Genomic DNA, 16,187 nt, shown 5'->3' on the forward strand with positions numbered 1-16,187 from the left:
CAGCAGACTACTCGGGAATGTATATTTGACCAGTTAGTTTTAATATTCAGCTGAACCAGTCTCAGATTATCGAACCTAGAGTGATGCAAGGTGATTTAAAGAAGGCTAACCCCTGAGAGTATCTCTATTCACGTTTATGCCATAGATTGTCATCATCATTATTATGTTATACATGTAGGCCTACTGCATCTTTTTATCCTATGTATACTACTGTACATATATGTTGTTTTGTTTGTGCAAGAGAGTGTGTGTATATAACCCACAAACACAGAATGTGCAAAGAAGAATCAACTCTTTACAGCTCAACAACATGCAATTCACCTTTTTTATAAATGGAATGTGAAAATTCCAAAATGATAACTAGCTCTGTTTCATTGATACCATCCAAGTTATCAATTCAATGCCAAGAGGTCAGGAGTGAGTTGTGGTAGGCCTGTTTTCCCAAACATATGTATGGTTCGTTCCGAAGTGATGCAGCAGAATACACAACATGACGCGTGATTGCGATTTAACTGATAGGTGGCCGCAATCCTCACGTGTAAATGGCCCAATCACGCGTCATTTGCGTAGCGCTTCAGACCACAAATGTATCTTTTCTGTAGTAGTGCACGACAGCCAACAAAACAGAGTAATGCTTATCTCTGCTGAAAAGCACTGGGTTCTGCCGTTACTTTCACTTGACTAAGGATGTACCAGTGATAGACCTATTCCAGTCGAGTGATAATCCTTGCAGGATCAGGGATAAGTGCATTCCCGAAATCAAAACCACTTCACTTACCTTTCATAGAACCTATCCCGCCAAAAGTACTGTTGCTGCCAAAACTGGCGCTTGATATTCCAATCATAAGTGTAGGAGTAACTCCTGTGGAGGGCGGGGCTGGGACCAAGCCCTATACCAAAGAACTGAGGAGCTGGACCATTAGGGCTGTCACTGGCTGGAGACTCTGGTGCAGGAATCAAGGGGAGGGCTACACTCCTCGCCGTGGGCGGCTCAAAGGGGACAGGCCTGGGCATCTGGTATGGAGAGTCCGATCCAGCACCCCAAGGTGTTTCATACGCATACGACCACATCGTCAATTAGTAGGATTCACAAATTGATCGGTAGAGTTTGCTGCAGGATATCAGGCCAAGAATCCACTGATTGAATCCATTGAAAATACTGCACACTGACAGAGATACCAGCAAATCCAAGAAATGAAACTAACAACTGACAAACCGAAATGTTGCTCTGCAGTCCTGAATAGGCTGTCCAACCAATTTCACACCTCAGACACACGAAACCGCAACGAAGTCAGTAAAATCCACTGCTATCGTCAACGCTAATTCCATAGCTACCCTCGAGCTCTCTGCACAAAGCTGTCAAAAATAAATGCCACTTCACCTAATAGAGAATGGAGCTGTGGCACTGAAGTGGGTCTAGGTTTTCAGAAATTGTCAACCTTTTAATGAATATCCATGAAAATCCACCATCAACCAAACCCTAAACCAGCAAACTACAATTTAGAATATGCCATGGACAAACTTCACTTTCTCCTTAGAATTTAATTGAGGCCGAGAAGTGGCTATATTCCTAAGCAGTAATAACAGGAATATCGCTTGGTTGTATACAAATAGATCGTATAGATTTATAGGCCCCTATGTACACCCGCACTCAAAGCCAGACTTATGTATTCCGCCGATGGTAATATCCAGTTATTATACAGTTTATGGTGAGAGAATCCATAAAGTGTGATGGCTTCTGTATGACTGGAGGCACTCTGGTCAAAGAAGGTGATAATGACTTCTCGACACACAGCTCTGCCGGGATAAAATCGCATGGACTGATATTGTATCATCCAATGAAGTTATGTGTATATCCAAGAGTTCACAAGGACAAGCGCACACCACTCCAGCTCAAAGTTTGAGGCAAAATTATGACTCCAGGGTATCCACGTTTCAATTCGAACCTGTTGATATGACAGATCTTTGTTCAATATTTTCACATACAACTTCTGCTCCTTCCAAAAGTTCTCTGGTGAATGATAGCACTAACAACAGGCGGTGTTCCACATTCCAAGGCGAAATTATCCTCAAGCAATAGATACAAGATTGAGAACCAAGAACATAGCAATTGCCTGACCGCAGCCTTGTTAGGTCAAAGGAGACACTCAGCCCAGACTGGGATCACCACACTCTGCAAAGACCAATGTCACTGTGGGGAGTTGCAATATCAATGATCCAGAGTTTAATCATCCATATATAATGTATAGCAGATGATTGATCCAAATGTGAGGCCTAACCAACAGCTGACGTCTAAAAGATACAACTACCCTTGACATCTAGGCGCAGCAGAGTCAGGTCCGATGCATGAGTGTTCTAACGCACAATGGACATCTCAAATCAAGACGGTCCCATTAGTTGACTGAACTATAGAGCTCAGTAACCTGCCAGCTGATGTCACCAGCGCCTAGACAGTGTGGGTGGGTGCTCACTCAGCTAACTCCATGCTCTAGAAATGCTCTGGATCATACACAGAACTGACATACATAATGTAAACACTGGCTCGATTGATCTGTTAGTGTTACAAATAAAGGCAACAAGCGACTGCTGTCAAGTTGAAGTATCTCCAGTTACAGGACAGAGAATTTGTCATCCATAGATGTCACAGAATAGGATTCTTAGCATTTATTTGAGTTTTTACCATGAAGTAATCAACTATCGTAGACCATGAAATTCAATAAACGCATGAACTTTGGTTGTTAATGAGAATGTTCCATAAGCGCATTAGCCAAGGACCAAAACACTTTCTAGTCTCTAAGTGAATGGAAGCACAAAGTATCCCCAGTAGATCTTCTCGAGCAGTTCTATCATAGACACATCCAATTAGCCTACAACAGATGGCCAATAACCGGCACAATCCTCTTTAGCTTGAGCACAGAAATTGCTCTTCTCAGTTCAAAACGACCAAAGCACTTTCAATTAGTCCAGTATAATCCTCTTAAAGAAGTAAACTATCCTCAAATAAGAAGTTCAAAATGCATCTAGTACAATCCAGAAGACCAAGAAAAATGTCCAAAATTTAGTAGTTCAAAACGCATCTACGCAGCCACTACACGAATGATCCGATCAGCTGAGCTGTAGGTTAGACTGTGCCATCCTTAACCACTAGCCCACCAGCTGACGTCGGATATAGCGCAATCCCTCAGGTAGTTTACTGTCTAAAGTATTTTCCAAATCGATCACAGAACGAACAAACATTGCCACAGGGGTTTTGATAAATCGCGTTGAATTTTCTTCCCAACTGGCCCCTGATGTTCCGATCAAAGTTCAAGGCCGCAGCTGATAAGTACGAAAATGGTCGATTATATGAAAATAGTCAATTACGTGAAAGAAGATACAATGTATTCACTGAAGGAAATTATTTCTTGTACTGGAGGCAATGGCATTCATTCATCACTAATGGAGTTTTAACGCTTTTTCTCTGCAGTCGCGATTGCGAAGAAATGTGGGAGAGAATCAGTGTTTTAGAAGCAAGACAGAATATGACGCAGAAAAAGAGAGCCAGTTCTTATCTCACCTTGCCTGGAAGATAGTCACGGGCCATTAGGCGCCCAGCCAACTGAAACTGGCCAGATAACCGAAATAGTTTACTCCTCATACAGGCTGGGACTGTTTGAAAAATGATCCGAAAGATGAAGTTCACTCATTGTCCTTTGAAGATCAGAAGAACGTTGTAGACAGTTTACGTTGATGCCGAAATACCCCTGGAATCCCAACCAGAATTTGGGCATTGTATTTCCCTATCCGTTAATATCAGGCAACATTCCGAGATTCTTAATAAATGTTGCTGCATACCACAAGTTAGTCAGGCAAGTGCGAGGAATGACTAAAACTATGACCAAGAATGATATATAAAACCTGTGACATAGCCAAGGAACCGCAAAGCAACACGTGAAACCAAGGTCTAAAGAAACGGAATCCCAATTAGTAAAGCCAATGCAGAGGTGTTGAGAGTCGTGTATCACTCACTGGACTCGGGTGTTGAAAGAGAAGATTCACCACTGACAGGTAGACTGACCCACACACACATCAGAATCTGCATAAAACAAGATGTGGATGAAAACTGTTGAAAGCACCAAAAGTAATCAAGAACTGATAACTCCATGTGGAACCGATACAGTTTCGAGTCAGAGGAAGTTATGACATTTTCTCATGTACATCCAAACGTCAATGGCAAGCTCTGAAAACTCGCTGAAATGCGTGAAGATAGCAAGGAGATTGCAAGAACCTTAGCATCCGCCGAAAGCTGGCCTTACCTCGCCAATTAGATCAGCCAGCGTTGATATGGCACACCTCACTGATGAACCATGCCCCAGGCTGTGGCAGGTCAGCTCCATCAGCCTAAATTGACCAACCAAACTTGCCGATGATCGCGAGATGTGCACAGAATGAGGCTCTAGGGGGTGACCAAATTGACCACCAAGCAGAAGAGGTGGCAAGAGATCAGCAATCAAGAAAACGTTACGGTGAGAAGTATGAGGCGACAATGATTAGATGTTACAACTGCCTCCCAATGAGTTCTTATGAGATGCAATTGTTACCCCATCACAGATTGGATAACAACGAAGTCAGAGAAATGTTTTTGCTATGACCTCATCAATCACAGACACAGATTGGTACCTTCCCATCAAACAAGATACGAAAAACAAAGTCCCAATTATCCAGTTAGTGTTTTCATCATGCAGGGACTGACCATCAACAGGATAATGTCAGAAAACTGTATTCTCTATGACCTCATTAATTGCTGATTGTTTCTTGCCTGTTAATGGGAAGCTAACGAAGTCCCAAAGGATCACATTGCTGCCTGCAGCCCTGCAGGGACTGACCATCTACAGGTACTATCCAATCTGATGGCAGTTGAGGAAAGGCTAACGAAGTCCCAAAGGATCATATTGCTGCCTGCAGCCCTGCAGGGACTGACCATCTACAGGTACTATCCAATCTGATGGCAGATGAGGCAAGGCTTCCAATCAGATGACGGCGGTGAAAGGTTTCTAGCTACAAAATGACCAGTATCCACCAATATCTGGTCTGGCCCTGCATCTGGCAATATGAGCAAGTCAGAGGCTTCCAATCAAATGAAGGCAATGAAAGGTTTCTTGCCACAAATGACCAATGTCCGCCAATATCCTGGCTCTGCCTATATCCAATCTGGCAACATGAGCAAAGGCTTCCAATCAGATGAAGGCAATAGACGGTTTTGCGCTGCAAACTGACCAATATCAACCAACATCTCATCGGCAGCAGATGAGCAAGTCAGAGGCTGCCGAACAGATGAAGACGAAGAAAGGTTTCACTGCACTTTTAGACTTCTCATCAAATGGTGGAAGAGGATAAAAGGTTTCTAGCTACAAACTGATCATTAACCAACAAAACCTTGCCTACATCCAAATATGGCAGCAGATGAACAAGTCACAGATCACCGACTCCCTGATCAAATGTTGGAACAAAAGGGAACTCTGGAAGATCCACAGGTATCCAAGATTCAACAGATATGTTGGCAAATATCAGAGCCCACACTACTATCTTCTGGCCTTTCCAATATTCCCGCTATCACTTTGATACTAAGCACAGTATCCCTTTCATAGATTTCCTTTCATGGGTCAGTGCAACTGCCGTATCCCACATTCCTCCTTCCAGTAATCCAAGGCAACTCCACGTGCAACAACAACAGAAGTTTCTTCCATTTGACTGACTCCTTGGCATCTTTTGCTGCTTACCGATGCGAGACCAACGAATGGCCGCCTTCTGTGAAGTCAGGCGATAGATCCTCAGACGGCAGGTCACTGAAGTACCCTTGGAGCCATTCAAATTCTTCAGAGTTCTAAATACAGGGCCTACCAGTACCACCAAAGTGTCACTTCATGACGAAATAGATGATAACATTCTTTGTATCGAAAAAACATCAATGCCTGAGAACAAACTGACCCTACTCAAAAGATATTGCCTTGAAATCAAAATTCCAGCAACAGCTAATGCTCTGTCTGAAAGCCGACATGACATTCGATAGAAAACCTCACCATGAAATACCATGCTGCATCTTTAAGCTGAACATGACCTTTACAGCAATGCTGCACTCACCGATTCCCAAAGGACCAACAAACCCACCTCATGATACATAATCATCAATACCCTGATCCCAGACTTGACAGATCTCTCACTCGAGCACAAATCGCCCACCTGCTCCGATAGAAACCCAAGAAGCCAATCATCTAATGAAAGGTCGAACCTGACAAAAGCTTTGATGATCCTTCTTGCAGACGCGAAAGGCTCGCCCACTCCCGCTGCCAGAGGATTAATGACGGAACAACAACTTGTACACGTCCTACAACATTTTATTACCACAGCTAGGAATCATAATGATTTTTTTAAACATAATCCAACTTTACTATCAAACATTTGCAGATATTTTTCTACATGAGGGATGACTTTGCCCACAAGCGGCACTTTATCAAAGAGGGGATCATCAATGTATGAAGAAACTTATTACCGGCAACTTCCAAAAGGATTTCTGTGAAAAGCATCCTCTTTTTAAAGGGGAATTTAGGCAGGAGCAGAGGGGCTAATTTTGCCATCTTCAGGTGAATGATATACACAGTAAGGGCACTGGGTCATGTCAGATTCAGCAATTAATATATTTCTTGTACAAGCATGAATCATTTCGACGTACCATGCGATGTGAGAGACCCCTATTGGCAATTTTGTGTAACTTTATCTTGCCTACCTAGCTGCTGCCTATATTGTCTCTTTAACATGAACACTTGTTGCAGTGTGTTGGTACTTGCCGATCCCCATCCAATAATAGCCATTGACACATCAACATTAAATAGCCCCAGTCATGGCACAAAATCTTTATCTAGACTGACTAAATGTTCCAACAAGACTGTAAATAGGTGATAAAATCTTATGCGGTTCATTGACTGGAGTCAGCAATGTTATGCAATGTTACCTTTATGCCGATTCACGACCTGAGGGGTACTCAAAACTGCTAAGATTTTAACAATGGGAGCTTATTCCAGCCTTAGGTTTAAACCGGGTCGTTCAAAACTCCCCATTTTTACAAGCATTTCCTGGTAGGTTTCCTTTAAGAGGTTCTTCATGACACAAAAAGTAAACAATTTGAAGGTAATTATCTGATTGTCCATCAGCTTGTAAGTAGTATAGTATGTTGTTTTCGAGCTCCAATGTGGTGGATTCGTGTGGTTGATCCATGATTTAGGCGGCAATTCAGGATTCATCTAAAAATAGATTCTAGGTGGGAAATTCAAAAAATAGTTCTCAAATGGATAAAAGAGGGTGCTTTAATCAGCGAGAAATTTTTTGAGAAATAGTTTTCAAGCGGATAAAAGAGGGCGCTTCAATCAGCTCAGCGGGAAATTCAAATTTTGAAGTGACAACAGCCCATACTACTACAAGCTTGCATCGGTACGATTGATCTCTTTTTAAATATTTGGGGTGGCCTTTAGAAAGGCCTTTTTGGTCCTCAGAAGGACCTTTTTTGGTCCTTAGAAGGACCTTTTTTTTCTTTTTTTTGGAAGAGTAGTCCTTCACGGGAACTTTGGCAGATGATCTTTGTGTAGTAGGTACCAGGTTGTCTCATTGGCCGCTTCGAAGAATTGACTTCTGCTTGTCTGTAGCAGGAACCAAACACAGGGAGTAACCACTAACATGGTGATGTTGACGCTGTCTCTTCGCACCTAGTTGTGAAATTGTGAAGAAAATGTGCAAATTGTGAACCAAGTTGTGAAATTGTGAAGCACATTGTGAAGTAAATGTGCAAAACAATATTTAAAAATTTTTAAAAAAAATAAATTTAAATTTAAATTTTTTTTTAAATAAAAAAAATTGAATTTCCCGCATAGAATCTATTTTTAGACGAATCCTGAATTTCCCGCCTAAATCATGGATCCACCACACGGATCCACCACATTGCAGCTCGAAAACAACATACTATACTACTCTTGTAGTTCTAAACTATGCCTACAAAATATGCCCTCATTGTTTTAGTAGCAAATAATTTGTTTATCTATACACTCGGTAGCAATTTTGACTTCGACATATTACTCAGAATAATCCATTTTTACTCTCCTCAAAATTAATTTCCTGGATGTACAGTGGAACCTCCCTTAACAGACACCTCTCTATTAAGGACAACCTCTCTATTAAGGACACTGGTTTTTGTCCCAAATTGGTCATTTCCATTCAATTTGACCTCTATAATCAGGACACATCTCTATTAAGATCAGCACTTGTCAGTCCCAAGGGTGTCCTTTTAGAGAGATTCTACTGTAGTATGGATCGAGTATGGACCCATTAGTGGAGGCAGAAAAACTGCAATCAATATGAAGGGGGCTCCTGAGCTAATATGTAGGCCAAAGTGCTTCCGGTTTGGGTCAAGATTTTACCTCATCCATCCCAGCCATAATTTTAGTACTGAGACCTTGCCTTAAACAGCGAAAAGAGTAAAGGAATCATAGGATTGGACCCACTCCACTTCATCAGTTCACGCATACTGAACGAACAAAATCAACAAGTTCTAAAGTTTTTCTAATAAATGCCATGAATTGCCAACAGGAAAAACCTCAGGAGAATCACCTGCCGATGAATCACTGTTGAAATAATAAAGAAGCCCATTAATGTTAGTTGTTTTGCCCATAGGCCTTTTCTAAGGAGAGTAAATACTACAGAAAAAACTCTCATTCCCATGCACAATCTGTTGAACACAGCCTGAATGGTAGTGGCCAACATCTTGAGGGGGGGGGGAGGCAAAATAATGCCAGATAAACCACCCGGAGTGTGGATCCACCAATCTTGGGAGAGCACCCTTGAGAAAGAGAGCCCACCCAATGGGGTTTCTGTTGAAATTTCAAACATCCTAGTCAATTTCAAAGAATTTATTTCCTATATAACTATAAGGGGGAGGGGGGCACCTGGTGTGCCATTCAGCCCTGTATCCTTGGCCACAAAAACTCATTGAAATCAGCTCTAGAACACAAGTGCAGCCCTCTATCCAATGCAGGTGAAAACATTCTAGTTGGATAATTAGGCCAGTCAATTGGCAGTTGGCCTCAAATTGTATTCATTCCTGTACACTTTACAGCTTCGGTCAAAAGTAAACGAACTGATTGCTACTCTTAACTTTTTTCACCACGACAGTTTCAAATGAGATATTGGAGGATATTATACTAAAATTTCAGCCTCAGTGTACATGTATATGCATTCTTATGCCCTCAAGTTATGCCCTCAACATATGCATTCTTATGCCCTCAACATAAACCGAGGCTGGAAAGAAAACCTTGGACTCATTTACTTTTGACCGAGTGTGTACATGTTCATGATGGTCCACTCAGGTGCACGAGGTGACGATTATACACTGTGTTATTGAATTATCCTGGATATCAATCTACTGCCAATAACTGCCAATTACTTCCTTACAGATTTCACATGTAAGTTTTATAGGCCTACTAATTAACTGCCACAAAAACAAGGCGCTGTGCAAACAAAGCCATATTTCAATCGTGATGCACTACAGGGTGGCCCAGAATTATTTTCCCTCACACAATGGACACACAATGGAATTCTATTGTGCAAGGGGAAATAATTCTGGGCCACCCTGTAGAAAAGTGTTTCTGCTTGTGACAGCAAAGAGTGTTTGTTCAACAACCATTATAAAGTTTGTCACAAAAACGACTTCTACTAAATTTGTTTAGTCCCAGTGTATGTATACATTCGTATCCTTTACCATGGTGGGTGTGGACCCAACCTACTCTCTGGTGAAAGCCATGGACATCCTTTAGTGATGTAACCACTTGGAATATTCCAGAGAATGAGATAAATAGATAATTCAACAAGAACACGATTGTAATGAACTCTACATGTACACATCACATGTACATACCTGATTGTACCACAGAACTGTTTTGTGCGCACTAATTTTGTAATAAAAAGAAATTTTTAAATTCCAATAGTACATGATCAGATGACAAAATGCAAATGAAATGTTAACAAAAACAAACGAAAGCGAGAAAAACGACAAAAATATTTCGTAAAACGCATCCTATTCAAAATAATTCATTCCGAGATCTATCGACAGATAAGTGATTTCGCCGCGGGGCTGCAGTTAATACATGACATGAACGAATGCAGGAAAATATGATCTATAAACAACTTGAGCATGGAAATCTTCATGCTCACGGCTAGATCTGCACCGATGAGGCATAGTGCACACTCATAATTCCACATCGAGCATGTTTTCATACAGCCAGAGGCACCATAGATTGATATCACAATAATAAATACACACTTTCATATATTTATGCATCTTCCGGTACACATCCAGGATAAATACGCCCACTGGCTGTTTGTTCAGATTGCATGAGGTGTGTAATAGGGTGCGGGTGGGCACAATTTGTACCAAGTCAAATGCCAAAATCTTATACAAATGTCTACAAATGAAAGGAATTCTGCAACTGCCGTTATAATACCGCAGGGCTTTCCAATTTCTCCTCAGAGCGGGTCATCGCTTGTCTCTGATGAAGAGGTAATGCCGCAAAAAAAGCGCGACGACCCCAACTCACTTTTTGGTATTGATTTTGTGCTATGCATAGCCTAGCTAATAAGAAGAATTTGCCATGTGTTTGGTGGTTAAAAGGTGATTGGGGAGTCCCGACAGGCCATGTAGAATTAGCGGAATGAGCGGAATAAGCGGAATGAGCTGATTCTGGGCTTCAATCACCTAGAAACGCCAGTATTTGTCGTGATGATCGTCGCCATGCCTGAACTCTGAAGACTAAAGGAGGTACAGTAATACAGCGCTGCGCACGGTTACCAACTGAACTAAACTGTCCCTACAGACCAGTTTTCATGCCCTCATTGCGAGTCATGGCTTAAAGACTGTAAAAAGCGATTTTCAAATGATCTTTGTGGCGTATCTAACAAATTAATTTAACTAAATGAATTCATTAAGTTCCATTTTGTATGAAATTATATCATATTTTGTACAGAATCCGCTCATTCCGCTAATTCTACAGGGCCGTCCCGCCAACCTGCTTATAGTAGTTGAAAAGCCTTAAACTGGGAAATGAATTTTTAAGAATTTTCTCAAATAAGGTGGGATAAAAGAGAGAGCATCCACACTGTATCTGTTCCCGCAAATCAAAAAAAGATGACAACGGTGTTGCATGTAGTTTAGCGATCGATGAGAAATCTGTCCCCCCCCCCCGCCTCACAGGGTCAACGCCAATTTGCCATTGAATTGAGGCAACTCCTGAAGTCCTAGATAAGCATTAGAGTTAGGGTAGGCAATATTTTTATTCTACCAACAAATTCAAAAAATTTCAAATATGAAACAGCAATATGTAAGAGAGTCAACATGGTCAAGGCGAATCAAGACCTATCATTATCCAAAACATCACCATGTTGATTTTAATTTTTATGGGTTTTATGCCATTTCCTGATTTCTGGGTGCAGTTTTCATCAGAGAATTCCATATGTGCAACGAAGAATTACATTGTGCAACCTCAATGCAGCTATATTAAAATTTTGGAACATTTGTGGTCTAGTATAATATTATCAAGAACTAAAAAAGACTATTCACTTGTTCTTGGATATTTTGATAAAACAAGACAGGAATTTGTTGATCCAGAAAAACCTGTGATAGATTTTTCTCTGAAACAGCCAGTTTGATCTATAAATTGGTGACTTATCTGCTGCTGGTCCCATCATCATTTCAAACACTCACCTGCAAAACATAAAAGCAAGGATTAGCATATATCGACCTCATTTATTGAGTTGCAAGTGAACTGACGATATACTTTGCAATAGCAACATGCACACAAGATGAAAAACAGTGGTTTGGCAGAACAAATTCAAAATATGCAACTCTGACATCTCTGGAGGCACCTGAAATCTCACAAGAAAACTCAAGAGGACTTGAGGTAGGTAGAAGCTTTCAAAGTAGATGGTAGCACTGTCTAAGATTAAAGAACTCTGGTATAAGGATACCAGATCTGCATCAGAAGTATGAATGTGAGTTTGCAAATTTGTAAGTGATGTAACCCAGTCTGTCCTCCCCCTCCCCAGTCCCACACACCCCATTCCACCCAGCCACCTCATCTCAGAACTCTGCAAAGAGTAAAGTTTTTTTGTTATAGTGTCGCCTAGCTGCCCCCTATGAAAGTGCCAACCAGATATGGCTTACTTTTCAGGCACTTGGCGAGAAGGCAGTTAGTAACCAATATTTTTACAACTCACCAGCGGCTAACCAACCAGCTCATCAGAATGAGTAACCAACAGGACTGGAAACTTCGACCTTAAGAGTTGGATGCAAAATAACCATGCAAGCCTTCGCGATAAGTGCTCTACACAACGGATGGGGCGGGATCAGAAATTTGGTGACTGGAGAAAAGTCTACATGATAGTTGATACTTTGGTGCAAAAGTATTTCACATTTATGTTACATTTGAGAGAGAGGGGCTCAAAAGAGTTGATTTGTATTTTATGATCATTACTGATGGACCTTCGATGGAGAAGGTAAAGGAATACGCCAGCTGTTGAAAATTTGAAATCAGCAATTGAATTTTAATTTCCATCCAAATGCGTAATACATTTTGTACTGAATATTAATTTCAACATTGCTTTCATGTAGACAGTATCAATACAGTGGAAACAGTATCAATACAGTGGAACCTCTCTATTACGGACAAGTGTGACTGACAAGTGAGGTCCTTAATAGAGAGGTGTCCTGATTAGAGAGGTCAAATTGAATGGGAACAACCAGTTTGGGACCAAAACCAGTGTGATTAATAGAGAAGTTGTCCTTAATAAAGAGGTGTCCGCTGAGGGAGGTTCCACTATACTACATAGTTCCACACAGCAAACTCACCTGCATGATTTAAAACTGCACAACAGCATTGTGTATAACTGCATTTCTATTTTCCCCGACGCATGATAAAGTACTGACATTGTACCAAAAACGAATGGGTACGAGCCCCGTTACATATTATCTCTTCACTTCATAAGCATTCTAAGGTTCACTTTGCTTCCTGAAAAGCAATTTCTTAACAGCAAATAAACCAGCATCTTTGGCATATACCTTTGTATTACACTCCCATTGGGAAACTATCTGTGCATGCACTAACGGAATAACTTTTTTCCTTTTTCTCCAATGTATTTAAATCGCCGTCAATTGACGCATAATCATACGACAATTTATACGCAATATATCAAACAAACCGTCAATTGACTTGCAGATACATTAGCCGCCTTCCTCATAGCGAGCGGTTGGCAAACACACAAACAATCGAAGCTGCTCTCAACTCTTTCAATTCTCCATCATTCATCTTGAAGCTGCTGCATTCACAGAAGCATGTTTATGGAAATGCATTTCCAATACTAATTCATACGACAGTACAACGGTGAGAGACTCCTCTCTTCTCTTTGGTACACATGGCAAGCAGTGTGCTGTGTCTAAGTAGATGACTCATGGATGTATGACTACAGCGAACATGTACACGGTAGTCCGTGTGTTGTCTCCGTGTGTTCTGTGTTGAGCATGTGTCGTAGAATCAATGAAAGAACCGCAGTAGCTAACATTGACATGTCAAATCTACCTCGCAAGGTAGAGAGATTATATTGTATCCATGCAGCCAAGGTTGTGTGCACATTATGATAAAAAGAAATGAAAGGATATGGCTATATCGATGGTAAAGCATGCACATTAGCATAATGTTGAAGAATACTGACTGTAATAGGAATATTTCTATAAAATTCATGTTTTTCATCAAGTAAATGTCAACTGTGTCAACTAGGGAGCCGCTGTGGTGTAGTGGCTTGGACTCTCGACCAGCGGTCAAGAGGTCCCGGGTTCGATCCCCACTGTTAGCGTGAGACTGTAGGCTGGTCTCTCTGTCTTACTTGCCTCTGCACCCAGGTGTATAAATGGGTACCGGTCAGAAATGCACAGATTATAGCGCTGGTTGAGCAGCTCATCTGTGGTCTACTAGTACTGAAAGGTTTCAGGACAGACCGGGGTTAAACTGAAAGTCGGATGATAACCTATATCGTAGTTGATATCAAACTATAAACCCTAAACTTTTAACTTTTAACTTTAACTGTCCCTTTGGCCAAGTGCAAAAATGACTGGGTCGATGTCTTCAAAGTCCATGCTGATCTACCGTCGTCATATGTATCCATCCTTCACAAGGATTGACATTCACTGCCGGTGAAGTCAGCATGTCAAACTCTGGTTTTTCTTAAATCTAATTTTTGGACCTTAGAGACATTTCACGCTCAGTAACCATAGTTACGAAAGAAATATTTTGGAAGTATACTTGTGTACAATGATAAAGTAGTGTATCAATATCCATTAGAAAATATTGGCCCCAGTCCAGACTCCCCTAAATCGTCAACGGGTTTGATAAAGTAAAAGTGATGACTGTGACAAAAGTGTCTGATATACCCGGCGTAAATACGCACCGAATATAAAATGTCAACAATGGCGATGTGAGGTAGACGTACCAATATAATAAATACCAAATTTCAGCATTTTTGTCGCATGCACTAGGGCATTGTGTATTTTTATTTTCCTGAGCCACTAGTAAATACAATGACATGGATGAATACGAGCTGTATACCCCCACACAATGAAAAGTTGGGAACATGAGGCCAGGCTTCTCCACTACAATGCACTACGCCTTTGCACAGGCGCAGCACCTGGATAAAATACTTTTTTCCACTTTAGCACCCAGACAGATTCATGGAGTTGGTATAATGGTTTTACTGTTTATTGTTTAGAGCACCCGGACAGATTTTGCTGCCAACCAGGACAGAATTGAAACGGAATCAAAGTTCTATCAAAATATTATGCTAACAACACCCGGCCAAAGAAGTTTGCTGCAGAGAACACTGGAGGCAGCCAATAAAGTGGGATGAACTACAAGTTGGCAGTAGCTTATTTCACCACTTTTTGTCAAAAATCATGCGATGAAATTCCCTTATGATTATGTAGCCAGTGACTGAAGGCACAAGTAGGGTTGCACTGAAAAATTCAGAAATTGGGTCATAACAATTAGATCAAAGTATACTATTTTGTATTGCATTGTGTGGTGTGGTGTGTTTACCTAGTAGCTTATCTATTTTTTACATAAAGTTGTAGGACCCTATGATAGTGGTGAAAGTTGTATAATACAACGTTTTTCTTGGGGAAGATCTTTGCTAACAGCGCTTGGTCATCCTAAAGTCTAATTCTTTGGGCAAAAAATGCTCAAGAAGATTTCTCTGTTATGGTATTTACCCTGGTGCCCTAGACAGAGTCTGAAAAAACCTGGACATGAATATCAGTCCAAGGCGGTACGTTCATCCATCGCTTCACCTGAGAATGAGAGTGAGATTGAGAATGAATTCTAATGACTGATGATTGGAACAAAAACATAAACTGTCATGGAAGTGTGTGTTCATCTCTGGTTACAACCTCACCACATGCCATTAGCCAATACCACACAAAACCATAATTTGATTCCAAGCTACTCTTTTTTTTAATTCACTTTATTATTTGAGCTATTTCCAGAAGAAAGTCGAGTCCACACACATGGTATCACTCGCTGATGATGTCAATTGCACCTTTATCTTTTTTTATAAGTAAAGGCAATAGGAAGTTTTAAACTCCCCTCCTACTCACATGTACATGCTCTCTATAAAGGACACCCTCGCTACTGACTAGTGCTGTCCTAAATAGAGAAGTGTCCTGATTAGAGAGGTTAAATTGAATAGAAGCAACCAAATTGGGACCAAAACTAGTGTCCTTAATAGAGAGGTGTCCGCTAAGGGAGGTTCTTCTGTATAAGCGAGGAATATTCAATGTTATACAAAAGGCCATTAGAAAAATGGAGTTCTGCCCCCAAAAAGCCAAGGGATCAAATTAAGGCATCGAAGGCAATTGCTTCCAACGCCCTCCCTGTTGCAGTGATGCCCTGCATATTTCTTCCATCACGTGTGTACACGTAGGCATCGTTTTTAAACTCCCATTTGAAGTGTGCCCTTTTTCACAAAACTAACTTCTTCTTCACTTCAAAACTAACAAAAGTGCCATCTTTTTGACAAAAAGTGCTGTGCCCTTTCAGTTTCAAAAGTGAATTTCGAGGCCTGAAAGC

At 41.0% G+C, this 16,187-nt stretch overlaps 1 protein-coding gene across 3 annotated transcripts in view; it reads right to left on the reverse strand.

The window, feature by feature from the left end:
- The window catches only part of LOC135492671 (rho GTPase-activating protein 39-like), a 165,188-nt gene that overhangs the window by 144,527 nt on the left and 4,474 nt on the right, over positions 1–16,187 (reverse strand). For 2 of the 3 annotated variants that reach the window (XM_064779247.1, XM_064779246.1), the window contains exon 1: positions 779–2,074. The exons of the other annotated variant lie outside the window; for it this stretch is intronic. In XM_064779247.1, the coding sequence (XP_064635317.1) occupies positions 779–1,071 (293 nt within the window). In that variant the 5' untranslated portion in view covers positions 1,072–2,074. Of the gene's footprint in view, positions 1–778; positions 2,075–16,187 lie in introns of those variants that run through there. 3 annotated transcript variants of the gene reach the window in all.

Source organism: Lineus longissimus, chromosome 8 (genome assembly GCF_910592395.1).
Source record: "Lineus longissimus chromosome 8, tnLinLong1.2, whole genome shotgun sequence".
Lineage (NCBI taxonomy): Eukaryota > Metazoa > Nemertea > Pilidiophora > Heteronemertea > Lineidae > Lineus > Lineus longissimus.